At 50.8% G+C, this 21,362-nt stretch overlaps 1 protein-coding gene across 2 annotated transcripts in view; it reads left to right on the plus strand.

Annotated features, from left to right (window-relative positions):
• CTDSPL (CTD small phosphatase like) overlaps positions 1-18,613 on the plus strand; it is a 124,483-nt gene extending 105,870 nt beyond the window's left edge. For both annotated transcript variants that reach the window (XM_012100320.3, XM_042235865.2), the window contains exons 4-8: positions 63-164; positions 3,566-3,622; positions 7,057-7,149; positions 11,040-11,225; positions 14,947-18,613. In XM_012100320.3, coding sequence (XP_011955710.2) covers positions 63-164; positions 3,566-3,622; positions 7,057-7,149; positions 11,040-11,225; positions 14,947-15,072 — 564 coding nt within the window. In that variant the 3' untranslated portion in view covers positions 15,073-18,613. The remainder of the gene's footprint in view (positions 1-62; positions 165-3,565; positions 3,623-7,056; positions 7,150-11,039; positions 11,226-14,946) is intronic.
• Positions 18,614-21,362: the final 2,749 nt, after the last annotated feature.

A 21,362-nucleotide genomic window follows, 5' to 3' on the forward strand; every position in this document is an offset into this window, starting at 1 on the left:
GGGAATTGGTTGATCTTTTATATAAAGGTGATAATATTGTTTTTTTTTCACCCCCGCTTTAGCCACCAGCTAAATACCTCCTTCCAGAGGTAACGGTGCTTGACTATGGAAAGAAGTGTGTGGTCATCGATTTAGATGAAACATTGGTGCACAGTTCATTTAAGGTAAATCAACATAAAAAACGATCAATCATCTTTGTGATTTGGCCACAATTGTATTGGAAAATGGAAAACTAAAAACATGAAAGCTTGTGGTTTGTTGGCATATGACTTCACTGTTGATAAAATCCCAGTAACTGTTGGTTATTAACTCAGGTAAACATTAACTCGAGTAGTTGAATATTAACATAATTAGTTTGGGAGAAAAAAATCCACCGGGCTGCCAATATCCCTGAGACCTCATTCTTATGCAGTTTAAGTTTTCCAGCACTCTGCCCCCTGCAGAAATATTCTCCAGGTGGCACAAGGCAGTCAGTGCCCCAGGACACTGCTGTGTGTTTGTCTGGGTGACTGAGCACTGCGCAAGCTGCAGGCTATATGGGGAAGGACAAGGGGAGGCACAGTTGAAAACTAGCAAGCAACTGACTGTCCTGGAAATTTTCCCAGACCAAGTTTTGGAAGATGCCCAACTCTGAAGAAGACTTTCAGAGCTACGGCATCTGAACAGACTCAGTCATTCATCTTAACGGCTTTCATGACAAGAGCTTGCTGGAGTTTTTCCTGAGTTTTTCATGGCTAAGTGTGTATCCCCCTGCATGCCCTCCCTCCTGAAGGCCAGGGGCTGCAGTACTCTCTGCGTGAGCATCACAGTCTGACTTCTGTCTCCTCCCTCACGCCTCCCTCTCCATCTCCCCACCAGAAGAGCAGCCAAAATTATAAATTACCCAAGGGCCTCTACGTATGTGTGTGTGTGCTCAGTCCTGTCTCTCTGCAGCCACAGGAACTGTAGCCCACCAGACTCTTCTGTCCGTGGAATTCTCCAGGCAAGAATACTGGACTGGGTTACCATTTCCTCCTCCAGGGGATCTTCCCGACCCAGGGATCGAATCAGTGTCTCTTAGGCCTCCTGCATTGCAGGCAGATTCTTTACTACTGTGCCACCTGGGAAGCCTGGGCCTCCAGGGGGAACTACAATGGCTGTACTCCTAAGAAATGAGTTAATTAATCATTTTTCCAATTTTTGAAGTTGTTTGAAACAAGCAAATGATGAAAAAGTTTGGAAATAGGGGATTGGTGTGTTGGGGGAGAAGCAGAAGGCATATAGGGTCCTGGTCCTGTTTCCCTTGGGGTGTTTCCGGTAATGGAACTGCCCTACTTTAGTTGCTGGCCAGTTAGACCATTTTCCTCTGTTTACCACCAGCCCATGACACTGCTTACTTTGCTGGAAGATATGAAAGCACCACTGAGATGAAGGGTATTTCTGACATCAGCCAGTCACTCCTTGATGGCTGTATGGGAAGTGGGAGAGAGCTATCAAATTTTCCTGCAGACCTTTCTACCAGAAACATCCCTCTTTGGGCCTGCTTCTCACTAAACAGAATCCTCCTTGACAGGTCAGGGCCAGGCAGTTGTCCTGGAGTCCTTGGAAGTGTGGAGGAGGGGCCACACGCCCTCCTGGCAGGGAGAAATGGCCTGGCTGACCACTGGAGCATATGGGTACCACTCATTCCACAGCCCCACATGGGCCTTCCCAGGATTGATCCCAGGGATTCAGTGACCTCATATCCCAACTCAACTGTGAACTGCATTGGAAGCCTTTCCTCCCCTGTGGGCAGGATGCTGAGGACTTTTTCACATCCCTGAGGAGCAAAGGCCTTTAGGGCAAAGGTCAGTTGTCATCACAGCATAGCCAGCTTCCTTGCAAGCAGCTCTGGGAGTGTGGGCATCACCAGCCAGACTGCACAAGATTACTGAGGGCTCATGGCTCCAGGGAGGGATCCTTGGGAGCCCCTGGTGTCTCCAGGGCCTGCTCAGAGGGCGATTGATAACACAGGTGATGTGAATAACATGTCTTCTTTTCTTCCCTCCCTGAGCTGCCTGCATTTTCAAGCAGAATATTGTATGATTTTTAGGGTTCTGGGCATCTCAAAGCCCTTTGAGAATCCGAAAGCTAAGAACTTCTCTCCTTGAAACTACAGAGCACGCAGACCCAGAGACACATGTTCACAGCCCTGGCTTTGGCCCCCTTGTTGTATGTACTTTGTGGAATAGAATGTCACAATCTAACGCCTTACGAGCACTTTTTCCTTCAGCCTTTTGTTTTCTCACCTCATTCTATATTTTAGTTGTGAAGTGATAAAGTACCAAGCTCAGCCTTGACCTTCCAACCAAAGCAGTGAAGAAACTGTAAGCTTAAGGCTCAAGTGCTCTACTGAATGCTTAGTACTGGTTCTGTGACCCAGTATTCTCCACAGTTTTCAGTGTATATCTCAAAGAACTGTGTGTGTACAGTAATGGACTGGAAGGCAGACTTCAGTTCAGATTCTTACCAGAGACTCTGTACCCCATGCCCCTGCCCAGGGACCATCACACCCAGTCTCCCTGCTTCTGCTCCTCTCTTCCTTATCCCAAGTGTTTGTGATCTCAGGATTCTCTTGGGCCTGTTCGTCTCCACTTGATTTGTGGAATTCATTTAGAACTGTATGCGAGTCCGTTGTTGAGAATATAGCGACTGTTGAAGAATCACATTTGAGTTTTAACTGTCACTAATTGTGGGGTTACTTTAAATATGCAGATGTTTATATATCTGTTTGTGAGTGTGCTCGGTATTGTACCACGCAGTGCAGAACAGTCTAAGGTGTGGTGGCTCTCCCACCCACCCCACCCCAGCCACCTCCAGGGCAGGAGACGGTGCCAGGCAAGGCTGGAAATCACTGGCGCACAGGGCTGGATGCAGCCACGGGCACTCATCAGGCCCATTGCTCCAACTGTGGAAGACGGGAGAAACCAAGGTGCAGAGGGGAAAGAGCCTGCCCAAGGTCGTGGTCTGTGGCCTCTGACCTCACCCCATATATCCAGTGGCCCCACTTTGGGCCCATGTGTTGAACATGTCTGTATTTGTGCAACTTACCAGATGGCTCAGTGGTAAAGGATCCGCCTGCAGTGCAGGAGATGCAGGTTCTATCCCTGAGTCGAGAAGATCCCCTAAAGAAGGAAATGGCACCCACTCCAGTATTCTTGCCTGGGAAATCCCATGGACAGAGGAGCCTGGCGGGCTGCAGTCCATATAACTGCAAGGAGCCTGACACAACACAGCAACTCAACAAGCACTGTCCTCTAGGGCTGTCAGGCCCTCGCCGCCTCCCCCTGGTGGCCAGCAGTGGTTCCTACCACTCTAGGCAAGCGCCAAGAGTTGGAGGAGCCCTGTTTCCAAGCCAGGTGCAGATGCTGAAAATGTAACAATATTCAGAACAGAAAATAACATGCTTTCCTGCTTATGTTTATTTTGAGGAACCAAAGCATGCTCCAATGTCCCCTTCTAGTCCAGGCAAGCTTTTTTGGTGCTAAAGTTTCCAGTTTTATTTTGTTCTGTCAGACATATTAATTATAGTTTCTTCTTTCTCCAGCCTATTAGTAATGCTGATTTTATTGTTCCTGTTGAAATTGATGGAACTATACATCAGGTAAGAAATCAAAGCTAAATCTGAGTTTCAGTAAGCACTTTTTTTTAGTAATTACATTTTCTATGAACTGTATTTCTAAATTCCCCTTTCAGTAATCATTTGTTCCTGAATCAGGAGGAGGCAGACTTTATTAAAAATTCAGTGATTTTATGCTTTTTTTTCACTCAGATGAATTTTGTGCTTCATTTATAAGGGAAGCTATAATCTATTTGTAAATATTAGATGTGGTTGCAAGTTCGAATAGTTCTTTGATTTGATGCAGACTTTTAGAAGTTTCCATATCCCCCACTGGCCTAGCTTGATGGTCTAATTAACTTCCCTATGTAATTGCTTCAGCTACTCTCCTAGCAGGCAACAGGGAAATGTCACAAGTCACTGACTTGCAGTAGATTCTCAGCAAAGATTGTCAAAGCTTGCCAGCCACTCCAGACTGACCTTGTCACTCCCGCATCGTGTTCTGTGAATATTTAGGAAAGCCCAACCCAAAAGGGAAAGGAGGAAGGGTGCACATTTTTGGATCAGCAGGAAGCTTTGAATAAAGATGCCCTAGTCAGTTGCCATGCATCTTTTGTTCTGATATTTTTTCCCCTTATATTCCTTTTTATTGCATGAAGCTCCTCTAGGAGTAGCTTCACTTATGAAATATTAGAAACACTATGGGAAGACATTGCAGGTTTTCCACAGGAATGCCCCAGCGTCTTCTTCGTCAGCCCCAGGCTGTAAAAGGAGAGCCTGTGGCCTCGTGTGTTCATATCCCGGGATGGCCTGGCATGTTCATATCCCGGGATGGCCTGGCGTGTTCATATCCTGGGATGGCCTGGCGTGTTCATATCCTGGGATGGCCTGGTGTGTTTATATCCCGGGAGGAAAACCCCCTTGGTGCTTGAGCCGTAACGGGGTGTCTTTCCTTGGAGATGCCGGTAGTCTCTTTGGCCCTTGAATGCAGGGTGTCAGAGCTGGTGGGGCCTTGGGAGTCAACAGGTCCAGCTGCCTCACTGTCCACATGGGGGAAGTGAGGCTCAGCCAGGGAGAGGCTTGGTTCAAGGTCATACAACAGGACGAGTTGACATGAGAGCTCCAGTCTCCTGTTCCTGACACGGGGCTCTTTGCCGGGTACTTTAGTGCCCCCTCCCCCACCGCCAGGAGGTCTGCCAGCAGCCCACCCCTGGTGTTTCCACGCTTCATGCTTTGGAAAGCCATCAGGGAGCCAGAATGGCAGGCACTTGGGCATTTAACACTTGCCGAAGCATCCACAGAATTAACTCCGCATCTGAGAAGCAGTTAAGGCTTTTGCATTTAATATCTTGGCTCGTGTGACAGGATAATGGGATGAAGGAGAAGCTGCCCACTGGCATGACAGAAATTAGGAGAGAAATTAATGCCTTCGTTCCTCATGACTGTGAGCATGGCCCTCAGGACCTAACTTGCTGTAGCCAGCCTGTTCTCAAAGGAGCTGCCCAGCTCCCCCAACCCTCCAGACTGTGCTATGATTCATTCACCTGTGGTACACACTCCAGAGCTGGGATCAGAAACTGTTTCTCCTGAGGGAATGAAGCCACAGGCGCCCAGAGGAGGACCAAGGCCCTGGCGAAGGCCGTGGCCTCGTTCAAGTAATCCAGGATAGGCTGTGCAGGTCCCAAGGGGCCTATTCTCGGTTACTTGCACGCGGACGCGGGCCTGGACGCCAGCCTCTGGGCCCAGGACCCTCCTCTCTGTCAGAGGCACCAACACCATAGTCCCCAGACCAGTCTCCTGCCCTTCGCATGTAGCAACGCTTGCTTTCCAAGCAGCATCCCAAAGGAGACTGAGGACCACAGGCCGCACCCATTCCCAGCACCTAGCAGCCTCCTGAGCAAAGTGTAGGCCTGGAGCTACTGCAGCCACACCCCATCCCGAGGCCTCTCCACTCCGCAGAGCCCTAGGGGCACCCATCCTGGCCATCCTGCTCCTCTGGCCCTCCCTGCACATGCCCTTTCACTCAGCCACAGGTTTCCCACCAAAACCTTCACCTGTGTGAACTCCTCTGTCAGCAGCTCTTCCTCTGTATGGAGCATGAGCCCCGTTCCCCTCTGCCCCTCCTCCTGTAGGGCATCCAGCCTGCTCCATCTGCCGTTCACAACCCATGCATACTCACCTCGACCTGCCTTTCACACTGACTCCAGCCTTTCCTATCCCCATCTCCCCCACCTTCATCTCTGCCTCTGAAGGGCTGGTCAGCAGAGCTCTGGCCGTTCTCCAATACCCCAAGTGTTTCCAGGCAGGGTCTCATGCTCAGACTAATTTCTCGTCCTTATCAGCCTGGTGAACTCCTCCTATTCACCCTTCAAGGTCCAGGCCAAATGTTCCCTTTGTGAGTCCCTCCCCTGAAGAGGGCAGTTTATCATCGTTAATTTATCCTTACGCTGCAGCTTTCGTTATGCATGTTTATTTTGATCTGTTTTGCTGAATGTCTGCTCTAGACTGTGAGCTCTTCAAGGGCAAGGCCTGTGTTTCCCTCACCTTTGCAGCCACTTCAGGCTGAGGCCAGAGCTGGAACTGAATGAATATGAGTCGAACTGAATTTTAACAAGTTTGAATTATTTTAGGGAAATGGCTAATTTCAAGTGAAGTTTATTCAAGTTTTAATTAGTTCTTCCCTCCTCCCACCTTCTCTGCCTCCTCTTGCCAGCTCTGCCTTCTTTCCCCGCGCCCATGTTCCCTCAGATCTGTTCAGGCTTCCAGTTGGGGGCAGAGCCCAGCCACTCTAGGAAAGGCGGTTCTTTGCCCCCCGTGCTTGGCCGCTTCTGATGCCTGGTTTCTGGGGTCGAGAGTAGGCTGGCCCCACATCCCCTGAAGCATCTGTTTCTGGAGCGGACCGAAGCAGAGTTAATGTTGTGTGTCAAGTAGACCGTTTCCCACACCGACAAGGAAGGCCTCATGCAGCTTTACTGCTCCTGCGCCTCCACCCCAGGCCTTCTGAGCAGGGGAAGGGTTCCAATCAAGTAGACAACCACCAGAGCAATCCCAGACCTGCCAGGCAGTGGGCCATGCCCTGACCTCCACCAGAAGGACCACCCCAGACCACGGCCTCTGTCCAGAAACGGCCTGACCCAGAGCATGTCCCATGAAACACACATGAAATGAAGGCTCTGGGTCACCCGAACGTGGCCCAGCCTGTCCACTCGCTGGTTCTGAAAATCCCCAGAACCCTCCACACCAGGTCAGCTTCCCTTTTCCCCTGGGCGAGGAGTCTGCTCCAAACTCAGACCTGGAGCACACCGTGAGGGATGTCTGGTCCTAAGCGCCATGTCAGATTACACAGCCCCTCGTTCAGTCCTCCTGGGGGCAGGAGGCAGGAACCGGCTTAGGGACTCTCCCTCCCCAGGGCTCTCGGGGCCCCAGGCCCTCCTCGGGGGCAGCTGTGACTGACCTGCGTGCTGTCCCTGCCGTTGCAGGTGTACGTGCTGAAGCGGCCACACGTGGACGAGTTCCTCCAGAGAATGGGACAGCTGTTCGAATGTGTGCTCTTTACTGCCAGCCTGGCCAAGGTGGGTCGTGCCCCAGCCCTCAGAGCCCAGCCCCTCCAGCCCTGCCTCCTGTCTTCAAGCGGCCCTTTGTTAAGGTGGGGGAAGCAGTTTCCATGGTGACAGGTTCCCACCCCAGATGGGGTAGATGCAGGCCCTGTGCACAGCACCAGCCTGAGAGGCTTTTGGGTTACCATAGTGACAGGAGCATTGGGAACAAACGCTCCATAAAGCTGCTGCGTGCCGCCAGTGAAGCTGCTTGTCCACAGACCAGGAAACCACAGGCGTGTCCCGTGTGGCCGAGACAGGCATCTGCATCTCATCTGGTGACTGGCTGAGGCCTCTGTGCACTTGGGTTAGCAGCTCACCTGGGTTTCAGGGAAGGATAAGCAAGCATCAAAGGTTCATCCACCCGCGAAGGCTGAACGAGCATTCTGACTGCCCTAAAGAGCCCCAGGACCTCAAGCCAGTCACTTCACTTCTCTCGCCTCCATTTCTTTCTATGAGATAGGGATAATCCCATCTACTTCGTGGGGTGGATCAAATGAAATAACGCCCAGAAGGAGCTCAGCACAGGCCCCGACTCCTGTTCAGCGAGGGCCTGTGGAGCCCCTGCTGGGTCTCCCATGTGCTGTGCTGGGCACTGTCACATGGTCACTGCTCCTGGTGTTCATTCTTTTATTATGATTATTCATGATGATAAAATAAGCCACACATGTTTTGGCCCCGTGGTTTGATTTGAATCTCTGACCCAGCATCTACAGTGGCCCTGACCAAAGAAAGTGGTTTCTTTGCCCTTACCCACTGTTTGAGGGACCTAGCCGGTTGACAGCACTGCCTCCCACCATGTGGGTGAGTCTGTCCTTTCGCAGGTGAAATGAGGTGCCTGCACTGTGTGGAAGGCCTGCCTCGCTCCTCAGAAGAGCTCTTTGGCATGTCTGTGTCTCCAGCCCTGGCCCTGACAGGGCCAATGCCATCCATTTGTTGGTGGCACCAAGAGTGTCTCCACGGGCACCTCAGGGACCCTCAGTAGCCCCAAGAGGAGCTCTGCAGAGTCCAGGTTAGACATCTGCCTGTCTGCAGACCTCCAAGGATGCACAGGCAGCTTCCTCCCCCGTGTTCCATCTCTATGCAGGCTCCCTTCTCTGAATGTTGGGGACTCTGACCCTGAGTTCCCAGATGTGCTGTGCTGCTTTGCTGGGCTGGGCATTTCTGGTTTGGGCCATCTCTCTGCCATTCCGTCAGGCTCATCACCGGGCCATAAAGCTTGAGCCAATGGGGAGGGAATCAGGAGCCCCAGGCTGTCTTCTTTATGCTGAAAATAGAATGCGGCCTCAGGAAGAACATCATCTTCCCCAGTGGGTACCCTTTCAGATGAGCGGTACCCACGACTGTGCTGTAGTCCCGATGGCTCTTCTGACAGAGCTCTGGGCTGCTGAGGCGCCTGAAGTGATAACCAAAGAAATAACCAACAGGAAGGTTGCACTGTGCTGGGGGATTGAGAGCTGTTTTTTTCCTTTGGCAGAATTGAAAGCACTCTTTCTTGGCATCATCCCCAGCACTTGCTTAAACATCCTTGTTCGGTCTCTCTTCCTGGACGGCTCCCACCTGCCCCTCCATCTGTCTCTCCAGCCCTTCTCTCACTGCTACCCTAGGCTGCCTTTGCTGAATCAGCCCCCACGTGCTTCCCTCCAGGGACTTCAGTGTGGTCCAGTGGACTGGACTCCACACTTCCACTGCAGGGGGCACAGGTTCCATCCCTGGTCAGGGAAGTTCCACATACCATGCAGTGCATGTGGCAAAAAAAAAAAAAAAAAGAACGTGCAGCCTTCCAGCTTCTCTCCTCCCTAGTGCCCAGCTCTGCTGACAGGGAGCCATTCCCCAGGGCTTGGCCCTGAGCTCAGCCCCCAGCCAGCACCGTTGGTGTGCAGGACCTCCTGGCCCGCTTCCCTGGGGCCTGAACAACCTCTGCTGACAGAACCTCACAGTGTCTACTGCCCCGTCTCACATCCTTCCTTCATTCGCTCACCCAGCAAGTATGTCCTTTATACCTGCTGTGTGTCAGGCACTGTCCTAGGCCTGAGGCATACTGCAGAGAACACGAGATGGTCCCTGCCCACGTGAAGCTTACATCCCCATGGTTGGGACTCCCAGACTAGGACACTCCCTTGAAAGATGTATGCCACCACCATTGTTAGTGATAATGAAGAAATTAGCTAGAGTCAGCCGCTTAAAAATGACCCACATGGCACTTCTCTACCCTCACCTGGAGCCCTGAGCTCACCTCCCTTGGTCAACAGGAAGCCCAGCCTCCTCCTGCACTCTCTCCATCAGGATGTCTCTGGAGAGAGGACTCATCCATGGAGCCAGGATGCTGCTTGTAGCCCTGCATCCGGCAGCCTTGACGGCCTTTGCTCTGCACTCGGGGTGCTGTGCGTTCCGCCACTGGCCTTCCCACCACCACCAGCCTCGGGTGCTTCCCACTTCCCCAGCAGAGCCTCTGGGCCCCTAAGGACCTCTGACTGTGCCCCTCACTTGGGTCTTGGTGCTGAGGCCTGGCCTCACGTGGCCTGGAGCTGCCACTCTTTTGCCTCCAGCCCGAGCTACTCAGTCTGGATGAAGATTTTCCCTCAGACACAACCCCTTTATTTCTTCATCCCTTTCAGTGTTCTTTGGGGAAAATTCCCCAGGCCATGGGAGATGGCCAAGCAGGATGAACCCCAGCTGTGATTGGGGCTCTAATTCCCTCCCCTAAAAGTCCTGGGCTCCAAGTCAGTGGCTGTGCTGTCTGGGCACATTCTATGGCAGTCAGGGGCTGGGCTGGCCGTGCTGCTCAGAGCTCCTCTAGGGGGCAGTGTGGCCCCGTGCACGCCAGCCAAACCCGAAGTCCGCACTTCCCTTTGCTGATGCAACTAGTATTTACCAAGCCCTACCAAGAGGTGGCGCTAGTGCTGAAGAGCCCATCTGCCAAGACATAAACTAGGTTGGGAAGATCCCCTGGAGAAGAGAATGCCTACCCACTCCAGTATTCTTGCCTGGAGAATCCCATGGACAGGGGGAGCCTGGTAGGCTGCAGTCCATAAGGTCGCAGAGAGACCAGACTGAAGCGACTTAGCACATGCAAGGTGCTGGTGATGTCGTGGGGAACACGGCAGACAAGGCCAGGGCCCTTGACAGATGACGGAACCATCAGGTGGTCCCGGGTAGTGGTGAGCTCTGTGGAGGCGATGGCAGCTGTGAGGCCAGAGAGTTTCTGCAGAGGAAGGTGCAGGAGGGCTGGGAAGGTTGTGAGGAAAGCCGAGCGCTGAAAACTATCTCCTCAGTTTTCAGAGAAAGTGTGTGCAGAGAAGGAGAAGTGTGTGCAGAGAGTGGGGAAGAGAGTATTCCAGCAGAGGGGACACTGAGGCACAGGTCTCAACCATGTGCAAAGCCAGCGTGGCTCAACTGACTTGTGGTGGAGCTGAGAGGCAGCCCTGTGGGATCTGGCAGGGACCTGGGGCTTCGTTCCAAGTGTGGCAGGAAGCCAGTGCAGGGTCTGACGGGTGTTTTCCAGCAGCCGTTCTGACAGCTGCAAGGTGAGTGAGTGAGTAGAAAGGAGGCCCCACGGGAAGCGGGAGGCTCCTCTGCAGGCCAGAGATGACAGAGGCCCGGACAAGGGAGTGACAATATAAACAGAGATGCGGGCGGTTTCGCGATATTTTTGGAGAGGGAACTGACAGGAATTTCTGATGGATTCGATATGAGAAGTGAGAGAAATAGAAGAATCCAGGGTGTCAGGGAATTACCCAGGAGCTTGAAACACCTCCAGTTACATAAGTCCCTTTTTAGATGAGTAGTATGGCTCTTGCTACAGGAGGTCAGGGCTCCTGAGCTCTTCCAGGGCCCCACCATTCACTGTGACGCCTGCTTCCCAGTACGCAGACCCTGTGGCCGACCTGCTGGACCGCTGGGGTGTGTTCCGGGCCCGGCTCTTCCGGGAATCGTGTGTTTTCCATCGTGGGAACTATGTGAAAGACCTGAGCCGCCTTGGGCGGGAGCTGAGCAAAGTGATCATCGTGGACAATTCTCCTGCCTCCTACATCTTCCATCCTGAGAATGCAGTAAGTAGCCCCAGACCAAAGGGACTCAGGGCTCCAGCTAAGCTCTCTTGCCAGGTAGAGCGGCTCTCTTGCCACTTCCGTACCTTCAAGCACCTGTGTGGGGGTTTCGTGGCCTTTTCCTTAGTGAAATCCCAGCTTTGCATTGAGCAGTTACATGACATTGACCGTTATTTATGCTCACTGAGCCTCTCTGCCAAAGTTGCCCTCTCTGTCAAATGGGCATTCTAGGCATGCTGATTCGTGGGATTGTTGGAGTATCAAGTGTGGCAGTGCTTGTGTTGGGTACATGTTCAGTGAGCCTGTTATCTTCTCAGCATCTTTGGGATCATGACTGAGAAGGTTTTTGTCTGTCATCAGCCTCCTGGCTATTGCCCAGGACTTCGTGACCCCTGTAAATTCAGAAGGTCTGGGTGACCTCTTCAACAGAAGTATGAAGAATGAATAAAACACTTTAATGAGGTCTTCAAATGAGACTGCCAGGCTTTACCACCTCCTAATGATGTTTAAAAAGTAGACAATGGGAACATCTCCTGCATAAAACTCCCCAGAGCGGGGCAGCTCCCAGTGCCAAGTCCCTGGATGCAGCACATCTCAGAGCAGGAGAGGCGCCCTCCTGCCGCTGGCCCTTCATTTCCAGGAGGCAAGGGCAGCCCTGCTGGAGACTGCTCACCCTTCCACAGTGGCTGCCACACCGGGCCTCAGCTCAGGCCCTGGAGAGGATGCTTCTCCCAAGACCAGGCTTCCCAGTCTCAACAAAAGCCCATACAGGATCTTTTCCTTGAGACCATAACCACGTTGCTCCTCTTACAACCAAAAACCGAGTTCAAGCTAGGTTCCCTTAGTGTATAATCATTAACTGAACAAACATTCAAAATATATTAAAGTATGCTTCTTTTGATGAGTTAAATTCAATATAATGCATTTTGTAATGTGTCTAACAGATAAGGATTCTTTTTATCATCTCAATTCCAGGCACTTCCCTGGCGGTCCAGTGGTTAGGACTCTGCTTCCATTGTAGGGGTCACGAGTACAATCCCTGGTCAGGGAACTAAGATCCCACAAGCCATGCAGCACAGCCCCTTCTACCACCACCAAAAAAATAAATCCTAATCCCATTATCACGTCTGATAATACTAGCAGTTTCTTGATATTATCACTAACTTCCAGTCTGTATTCATCTTTTCCCTATCATCTAGAAATATTTTCTTTTATTTGGATTGTTTGAGTCAGAATCCAAACAAGGTAGGTATATACATTGCTTCGGTATTGAGTTCTTACTGTGACGTCACATCAGAAGGTATATAACATCAGATTGTCCCACTTCTAAAGATTTTAAATTGCCCTTTGGATTCAGGTGTTATCAGCCTGATCCATCCATTTTCAAATTTTCAATTGACTTTTCACCTAAAAATGTGAGCAGTTGTTGATAATCTTTGCCTACATCCACTATTTTATTAGAAATTACAAAATGGCATCTTTCTTTTGCATCTGTTGGCATCTTTCTGCATCTGTTGGCTGGAATTCTTTTTTTTTTTTTTAATTGAACTTACTGATTACTTGATTACCCTAAAATTCAGTTTAAACAGGGAAATCAGAGTAAAGTCTTGGTTCTTTTTCTTTATTTTTTTCTGTTTTGAGAGTTATGAGATGGTGCTCTAGCAACCTCTAGAAGTAACCAATTTTTTTAGGTACCACTATGAAGCTATGGATTTTTTAATGTTATAATTTAATCTGTTATCCTTTTTATGCTCAAATGTTCACCTATAGCTAGTGGATGCTCCTTCAAATAACAATAGTCTTTGATCACTTCCTGCTTTCTGGTCCAACAAGATATTCCAAGCTCATCTTGTCCATTTCTTGCTCCAGCCCTATAATCAGCCATTTTTCTAAGCAACCTGGTTCCTGTGAGTGAAAATAGTATTTAGAGACCACAGTTTGGGTGGGTTCTCATTGTTATTAGGATGTCCTTTGCTTCCAGTCCTTTCTACTGGACAGAGCGAACATGCTTTATTTTTATTTATAAAATGAAGACAAAATCATAAATTTACACTGGCTTTTCCAATTCAATTGTAACAGTTTTTATTTAATTTCCTTTTGTTTTTGTATTTATGTCTCCTCTTACACTGAAACTCATGATTCCTTATTAACATCATTACAGATTTCATTCATCCTATAGTATAGTTTAACAGTTTCAAACTGCATTGTTTTAATATTATTACTAACAATAAAACAATTGAATGCATTTAGGAATTTTTTTGAGCAATTCTACAAACAGAAAACTATGTTTCAAAATCACCTGAAATAATCCTTTCTATGGTTATGTCACCGAACTTATATACATGAAGGTTCATTTTTTTGGTTGCTTTTTTCCCTTACTGATTTAATTGCATTTCAGTCATGTAACACATTTACATGGTTTAGCATGAAAACTGTCACCGAAGGTTCTCCCCTTGGCAGTCTAGTGCTTAGGACTCCACAAGCGCTTGCACCATAGGAAGGTTTGGATTTAATCCCTGCTCGGGGAAAGAAGACTCCGCATGACTCGATGTGCGGCCAAAACTTTTTTAAAAATTAAAAATAAAACTGTCAACAAAGATACATGCCGAGAAATCTTGTGTCCATTCCTGCCCTCTCCCCTATTCCCACCCCTTCCCCAAGGAGTGGTCATTTTTTGCTCACTCCTTAGCTTGTTGATTTTTTTTTTTTATTACATAAGGAATTGTTGGTTTCCCCGGTGACTCCATCAGTAAAGAATCCACCAGCAATGCAGGAGATGCAGGTTCGATCCCTAGGTCGGGCAGATCCCCTAGAAAAGGAAATGGCAACCCGCTCTGGTATTCTTGCCTGGAGAATCGTGTGGACAGAGGAGTCTGGAGGGCTACAGTCCATGGGGTCGCAAAGAGTTGGATGCAACTTAGTGACTAAACCACCACCACCGGTGAACTGTTACATTTCTAAACAGTCTTTAGATTTGTAAAAGGGTCAAAAATCTTAGTTTTAAAAACATTTTTGGCTTCCCCAAATTTGTTTTTATGTCTCTTCTTTGCACCTCTTGCTACCACCCTCTAGCAGCCCTCCCCACCTCTCTATCTAAAACTGAAGGAGACTCTGTCTCTTTCTGTGGCTCAGAATGTCCTGAGATGTTTGTTATACTTCCCCTATTAACTGAACTCTGTGAAGCATGGGAGGCAATAATCCACGTCTCCGTGCTGTGCAGTGACACTAAGTAGAAGCCCTCAGATACTCTCTACAAAGATGTCAGTGGCTGATTGGTGACCTCTGACTTCAAGTGCTCTGAGGTGCAAGGAGTGGTTTGATGCAATAGAAAGAGTGTCTGATGGACCGAGGAAGCTGGCAGGCTACACAGTCCGTAGGGTCGCGAAGAGTCGGGAAGACTGAAGCAACTTAGCATGCACAGACACAAGGTAGTTATATATTCTGCGTTCTGGCTACCTTTTATGCAGCAGGAAAACAAAACAGGAAAGTGCATGCCGACTGGATACACTTAACTTTGCCTTCCTGAACCACCTCCCAAACCAGATAGATTCAGGTTGATTTTAGCTGGGACAGGAGAAGAAGCAAGATGGTGATGGTGCTGGTGATTACTAGATACCCATCCTCCTTACCAAAGAAAACACTGAAGTGTGGGGACCCAGTCAGGCTGGAAGCGGCCCCCAGGCCCGATACAGCTCTGCTACCTGCTGCACGCACTGTCTTCCAGGTGCCTGTGCAGTCCTGGTTCGACGACATGACGGACACGGAACTGCTGGACCTCATCCCCTTCTTCGAGGGCCTGAGCCAGGAGGACGACGTGTACAGCATGCTGCACAGACTCTGCAGTAGGTAGCCCCGGCCTCCGCCCGCCTCCTGCCTGCGCACCCTGGAACCTCAGCCTCGGGACCCGCCTGGCCTCTGCTCCCCCAGGAGCTGAGAGTGAGGACACGCCGTGCTCCAGGCCACGGGGCGAATGTGGCCATACCTACCTGGTTTATTTTTTAAGAACAGAAACAACTATTTTAAAATGAACTCTTTTAATGAATTTCATAAAGGGACATGCATTTTACTGGATTTGCTTTTCTTAAAACATACCAAAAAGGAAAAAAATGGGGAAAAAAAAAAAAGCTTGGTATCTATCAGACTTCCTTTTACAACTGTCCTCCCCTCCAAGCAGACAGCCTGTCCCCTTCTACCCCAGCTCAGAGGAGCTGACCCAACTCAGAATCTTTTCCTACAGGATGAAGTGCCTTTTTGAATGTTATTTTAAGCTGAGAGTTAATTTTTCTATGCGACATATTTCCAGACATCTTTTAGTCTTTTATTGTCTTAGATTCTCTAAGAAGATAAATATGACAATTTTCTAAAACCTGGGAGGTGGGGGGCGGGGCGGGTGGCAGGGGATGGGGGTGAGTCACAGGAGCCTGTCTCCCAACAGGTGCGCTGCTCTGACCGCCTGTGGCATGCCGCACGGCCAGGCTCCTGCGAGGAGATTCTGTGACTGTGTCAGTGTGTTTCTTCATTTCTGACCCAGTTTGGAATGTATCCGCAATCGCGTGGCTCAATGCTTTAGGCAACGATAGATCCTTTTGTATTCTCCTTATTATTTCTGATGGTGACAGATTTGTCTTGAGGTCACATTCTTCCCCTTGAACAGTGGCATCGTGTCACTTCGGCTTTCACACGACTGCCATACTTCTGTATCTTTTTGGTTTGGTTATTGTTGTCGTTGGGGGTAGATCAGTTACAGACAACTCTAGTTGGATAGTTTAAAAAGGAATTCTGTTTATTGGTTTTTTTTAATCTGTCCTTTTCGAAAGCTGGATACCCATGGAGCTGTTCGGGAATTTTCTTTGCTGCTACCGTGCTGCCACCAAATGGAATTGACCAGCGGCTGTTCCACTGTTCTTTGCCACTGTGCCTACGCTCAGAATCTGCTCACTGCTAAGCTGCAGACTTGGACAGGGTCAGAAACCTAGGTGTCCCACCTCACTGAGGACTGCAGACTGCATCCCTTCTCTGGCACCAGCCTCACAGGTTCAGGAGGGAACAAAGACCAAAGGGCCGACGCACCTCATCGGTGTGGCGTTCCTTTTCAAACTGCAGTCGGCCTCAGAGCTTGCACTAAGCTGACTGTTCTCTCAGGAGAACCTGTGGCCTCAAGCGGCCACCACGATGATGTGGCCCGAGTCCATTTCTTGGGCTTCTCTTTTGAAGCACAGCCTGTTTCTGAGCTGAGGGTGGGGGAGATGCATCTGGATATGGGACCCATTACCCAGAGCCAGGGAAAGAAAGGGCCCCCTCCCTGAGCTGGGGCTCCTTTTGCAGCCTTTTCCAGTGAGATCTTTTAAGCAGTGCCATGATCCTCGTTTGACAATAAGACGGTCTATATAAAGTATTGCTCTTAAAGATAATTTAAAAGAACCCTTTCATGTTGGCACCATTGCCTTAGTCCTCTATGGGTCAGGCCGGAGTTCTGGTGGGAGCCACCGGCACCAAGAAGATTGGGAAACAGTCGGGGTGGGTGGGTGGGGGGGTGTCAAAGTAAAATTTCTTTTCTGCTTTCATTCACAAAATAGTGAAGCCAGCTGCCAATCACGTCCTCCCAACAGCACTTTGGTCTGCGGACTGCCGTGCTTTCAGGAGAGAAGTAAGTACTTAGGGGCAACCAGGTCGCCCCACACTGAGCGTTCCAAATGCAGTCATCCACATGCCAGTTAAAATAGAAACAGCCCCTTGCTCAGTGTGACCACAGAAAATGACAGTTATATGGCAGGTCTGTACACGCCATGCACCTTGATTTGGAAAACGAGTCATTAAATGAACCCACTGCCTTAAATGTCTTGAATGTTGCAGCCAAGTGTCTGTCACGTGTTGACATCCACACAGAAGTCGGTCCTGATGAGAGCCTTAGGCCCCTCACCTGTGCTTCCTGCTTTGTTGGCATCCCAAGGTCTTACTTGGAACAGGGGGCAGCAAGGAAATCCTAGAATATTCCAGGGGCATCAAACCTAGGAATCATGCCCCTCTTCTGATGGAGTGAAGACACCTGGCAGGCTTGAGCCAGATCCTTCACCTGGTCGTTCCCGAGGCCGTGAGTGCCACTGCACTGGGCCAGTGCAGAGCTGGCAGGGGTGGAGCCCGGTTCCTGCCACCACAGACACAGAATGTCTCGGGAGGGCAGCAGGCCCTCCGGGGAGTTCTGGATTCTGTGCACCTTATTCAACCCCACTCCAAAATTCCGTTCTTATTTTAACCCTTGATTCTGCTTTATGTATATAATCAAAATATCTATATTGATATATATATTTTTAATCATCTACATGTAAATGAAGCAATAGAATTCTAACATAAGGCCAAGAAATGAGATGAATGTTTGGGGTTTATGTTTTTAAGGTAAATACGGGTATTGTTTTTACTTATTACCTTTTACGAGATTATGGGCTTTAAAACCTAAGGAAACCTATCTCTGTGCCATATACTTCCCATGTTACCAAAACACCCCCAACTCTTTAGCCAAATGAAAAATCTGACCTCCTGAGTTTCCATGGTCCTTTTGGTACCAGGTTAAAATACAGTCTCCTGGACAATTATTTTTCACTTTAATATCTGGAACAGGATGCCGTGGGTCATGGACTCTGGCTGGGCCTCGAGTGGAGGCGCCCAGGCACAGTGGAGGTTGTTACTGCTCTGTCTTCCATTGCTCTGGAATCCCACATGTTGGTCCATGGTCTCACCCAATAGCTGTTTGTAAACAATGCATCTGTATCCTAAAAAGAACCACCACCCGTTGTAGCTGACGGCTGGTGGGGAAGCTCCTCTGACGTGGCACCACCTTGATGAGATGATCTTGGAGACAGGAGGATGCCATGATGGCCCTGCCTTGCCGTGGTTGCAGCGTGTGCGCGCATGGCATGGAAAGGGAGTCTGTAAGTCTAGAACCTGGCAACACTCCACAACCCTGTGGATTCAAGATGGCTGTCTCATGAAATCCAGAACCACACAGCCCTATGGTCAAACACTAGTGACGTTTGTGCCTCTGCTTTTAAAGGTGCTGTGATGGACAGTGGGCCCCCCAGGGTTCGAGAAGAATGGATGGTTTGAAGTGCTTGCCTTTACCTGTGCACAATCCACTGGCTGCCTCTGTTCCTATTTTACTGTAAATGTGATGGTGTCTGCTGCTGTTCATTCTCCAAAGAGCTTCTAACACCCCTGCCCAGGGGGTGGAGATGCTGGTGTCTGGGTAGTCATGGATTTCTGGTGGACATTTGAATGTGATAAACATCGCTGGGGAAATACTACGTGTGGAATGTGCACGTTTCCAGGGGCGAGCGTTGTCAGTGAAGAGGTTTGCAATGATTTCCTTCCTGCCAAAAATAAATACGTGAAACCGCGCTCTCCTGTGGGTGGATTGCTTCTTAGCGCCTCTCCTCACCGTGTTCTCTGTTCTCTCCCAGCTGTACAGCCTCACACTTGGGTCTCTGAAGAGCAGGGGCCGATGAGAGCAGGACAGCCAGGATCTCAAGAGCTGTGGACCTTGACTCCAAGGGAGCTAGAAAACCACTCTGCCCAGGGTTAGGACCAGACAGAAGCAATCTGGCTCACCATCCTCCCCCAAGGATTCCAGCCCTACCCTCAGGCTTCCAGGTTCAGCCTGAGGAAACCACAGCCCCCACCCCGCTCCCTCAGAGCCACAGGCATTGTGATACCTAAACCCACAGCCCTTGCGTACGCTGGCTGAGGTTCTCTGGTGACCAGGTGAAGCACGGCAAAGGACCAGGAAGAGAATAAGGATACCCAAGACAGTTTCTTGCACTGGGACATCCAGGAAACACGGCCCTCAACCCAGCCCCTCTATACAGGAAGGTAAGGGGCTGCAAGGGTCCCCCCTCACCCCCTCCACACACACACTCGGAAGTAAAGGCAGAGCCCTGGGCACAGCCTCACTACTCTCAGCACTGTCTCTTCATAAAGATGCCTAATTCAGATAGCAAAAAAACACGAGGGTCAACAACCTCAGCAGACAGGTCTTATCCTCGTTTTGTGGATGAGAAAACCGAGGCCTGGGCGACAATGCTCAAGTCTCACAGGGTACAGGGTTCTACCAGGCATGCCTGTTCATCTGTAAGAACACAGGGCACAGTGTGCACCAGTCCAGGGAACCTAGTGTTTACTCAGAGGCAAGCCCATCCCCCCCAGATAGTCTGTGCCGGCCCCTAGGTGCCCTCTCCACTCTAGAGCACCCAGCCAGCCGGGACAGCCCAACTGCCTCCCTGGTTCTGGATTCCTAGGCTGAGTCCCTTCCCTTGCCTTCTCTGGCATTGTCCCCATGCCCCCACCTTCACATACAGGCAAACAAAGGGTTGAGAACTGTGGCTGCCCCTGAAGCTGGGGTGTTCCAGGGAGTGTCCACAGGTCCTCTGAATAGGCAAGAAGGGAACAGGTCATCACGAGGTCACTTGCTTGGGACCTGGCATACAGAGCCTTGACCTGCTGATGTTTTCTCGTTTGAGCACCTATCACCTGTGTATTGTAGGATCAGGGCAAGAAGCCGAGGAGGGTGGGGGAGGAGTGGCTGGGAAAGAAGACAGTCGCTGGGCCTACCAACTGTCTAGCCACTGGGTTGCATTAGGAGGCTGGCCGCACAGTCTGCATAACCTGAGATGTTTGAGTGGCACACATCTGTGCCAGTGCTGCCTGGGGATCAACAGGCTGCTCAAGGCCCATGAGCCACCAACTGGCATGGCCACCAGCCTGATCGGCAAGGGGAGCACGCTGGACCCTCAGGCCTTCAGGAGCAGGCTACGTGGGCTCTGGGTGTTCCACCCCACACCGCTCTTTCCCAATGCCCTCTCCTTCCTCAGTGATCCTGTTCTGGCTGCCCATTAGAATCACCTGAGGGCCCTTTAGAATACAGATCCTTAAGTCCACCCCAGACCACTTAAACCTCAGTCTCTGAGGGTGGACATTCTGTTTTTAAGTGCCTAGATGACTCAAAAGTCATCTACCAGAACTGAGAACCGCCACTCCGACTAGTTGTGGAGGAGAAGTCACCCCAAACTGTTCCAGGCCTGACACGCAGGTATGGCAGACAAGTTATGGGCAGGGCTTAGGAGGAATGGCATGCATTGTTCCATCTGAAAGATCAGGCATGGGTTCATTGCAAAAGAAAAAAATTCAGGAAACCAAGAAAAGTACACAAAAAACAGGATACACCGGGAGCCTTTCCCCAGGCAGGGATGAGGAAGGAGCCCCAGTAAGAGCCCCAGCTAGTTGATAGCTCCCTGCTTTTATACTGAGGTAGGGAGCAGAGTGGCTGCCCCACTTCACATCGGAGCAGTGGGCCAGGCAGGTCACCAGCAACACCTCTCCTGGCCAGACGAGTGGCGAGGGGTGGCGCCTTCCCGGCCTCTCATGTCTAACTGGCATGGGTGCTCCCACAGGGCAGGGCCAGACTTCCCCCGCCGCTGAGACGCAAGACGGCAGCCCCTTCTGGTTCTCAGCAACCTAGGCCTGTTCTCTGGGCTGCCATCGGGCTTGGACCCTCCTCCACACGGCCCGTGGCCACAGGGCTAGCTCCATCTCCTCCGGCCCTGGAGGTTCCCTTGGTGCCCGCGGGGAGTTGCTCTCCGATCATGCGTGCCCCCGTGGCCGGGGACCCTGTCACTGCTCTTCCGCGGCCTGCAGCCAGGTTTGGGCGGGGGGCGATGTCAGGAGGAGAGGCCCCACGCGGGCCCAAGGCTACTCTCCTCAAGGGCGTGGGGCCAGACATGTCCAGACCGTGGGACCCAGGACCCGAGTGAGGCCGCCCCATCCTGTACGCTCTCCGGAGGGGCGCACCACCACCCCCACCCCCCCCCGCGGGACTTGGTCCTCAGGAGAGGTGACATCTTGCATCTGTGTGGGAGAGACTCAGATGAGGCCCGGGGCCCCAGGACAAGGAGCGGGGAACCAGAGAGCAGGTAACCTGGGGGCGGGGCTTGGAGCAGGCCGGCCTCCGGCCTCGTCGCCGCCTTCCCGGCCTTCTAGGCCTAAGTCAACACCGAGGCAGAGCTGGCGGGCTGGGCCTTAGGAGATAAGCCCGGGGAGTGGGGCGGGAGCACCACGTACTGCTGAGAACCCTCGGACCCTGCAGGGCGAGAG

This window comes from Ovis aries, chromosome 19 (genome assembly GCF_016772045.2).
Source record: "Ovis aries strain OAR_USU_Benz2616 breed Rambouillet chromosome 19, ARS-UI_Ramb_v3.0, whole genome shotgun sequence".
NCBI classification, from domain to species: Eukaryota; Metazoa; Chordata; class Mammalia; order Artiodactyla; family Bovidae; genus Ovis; species Ovis aries.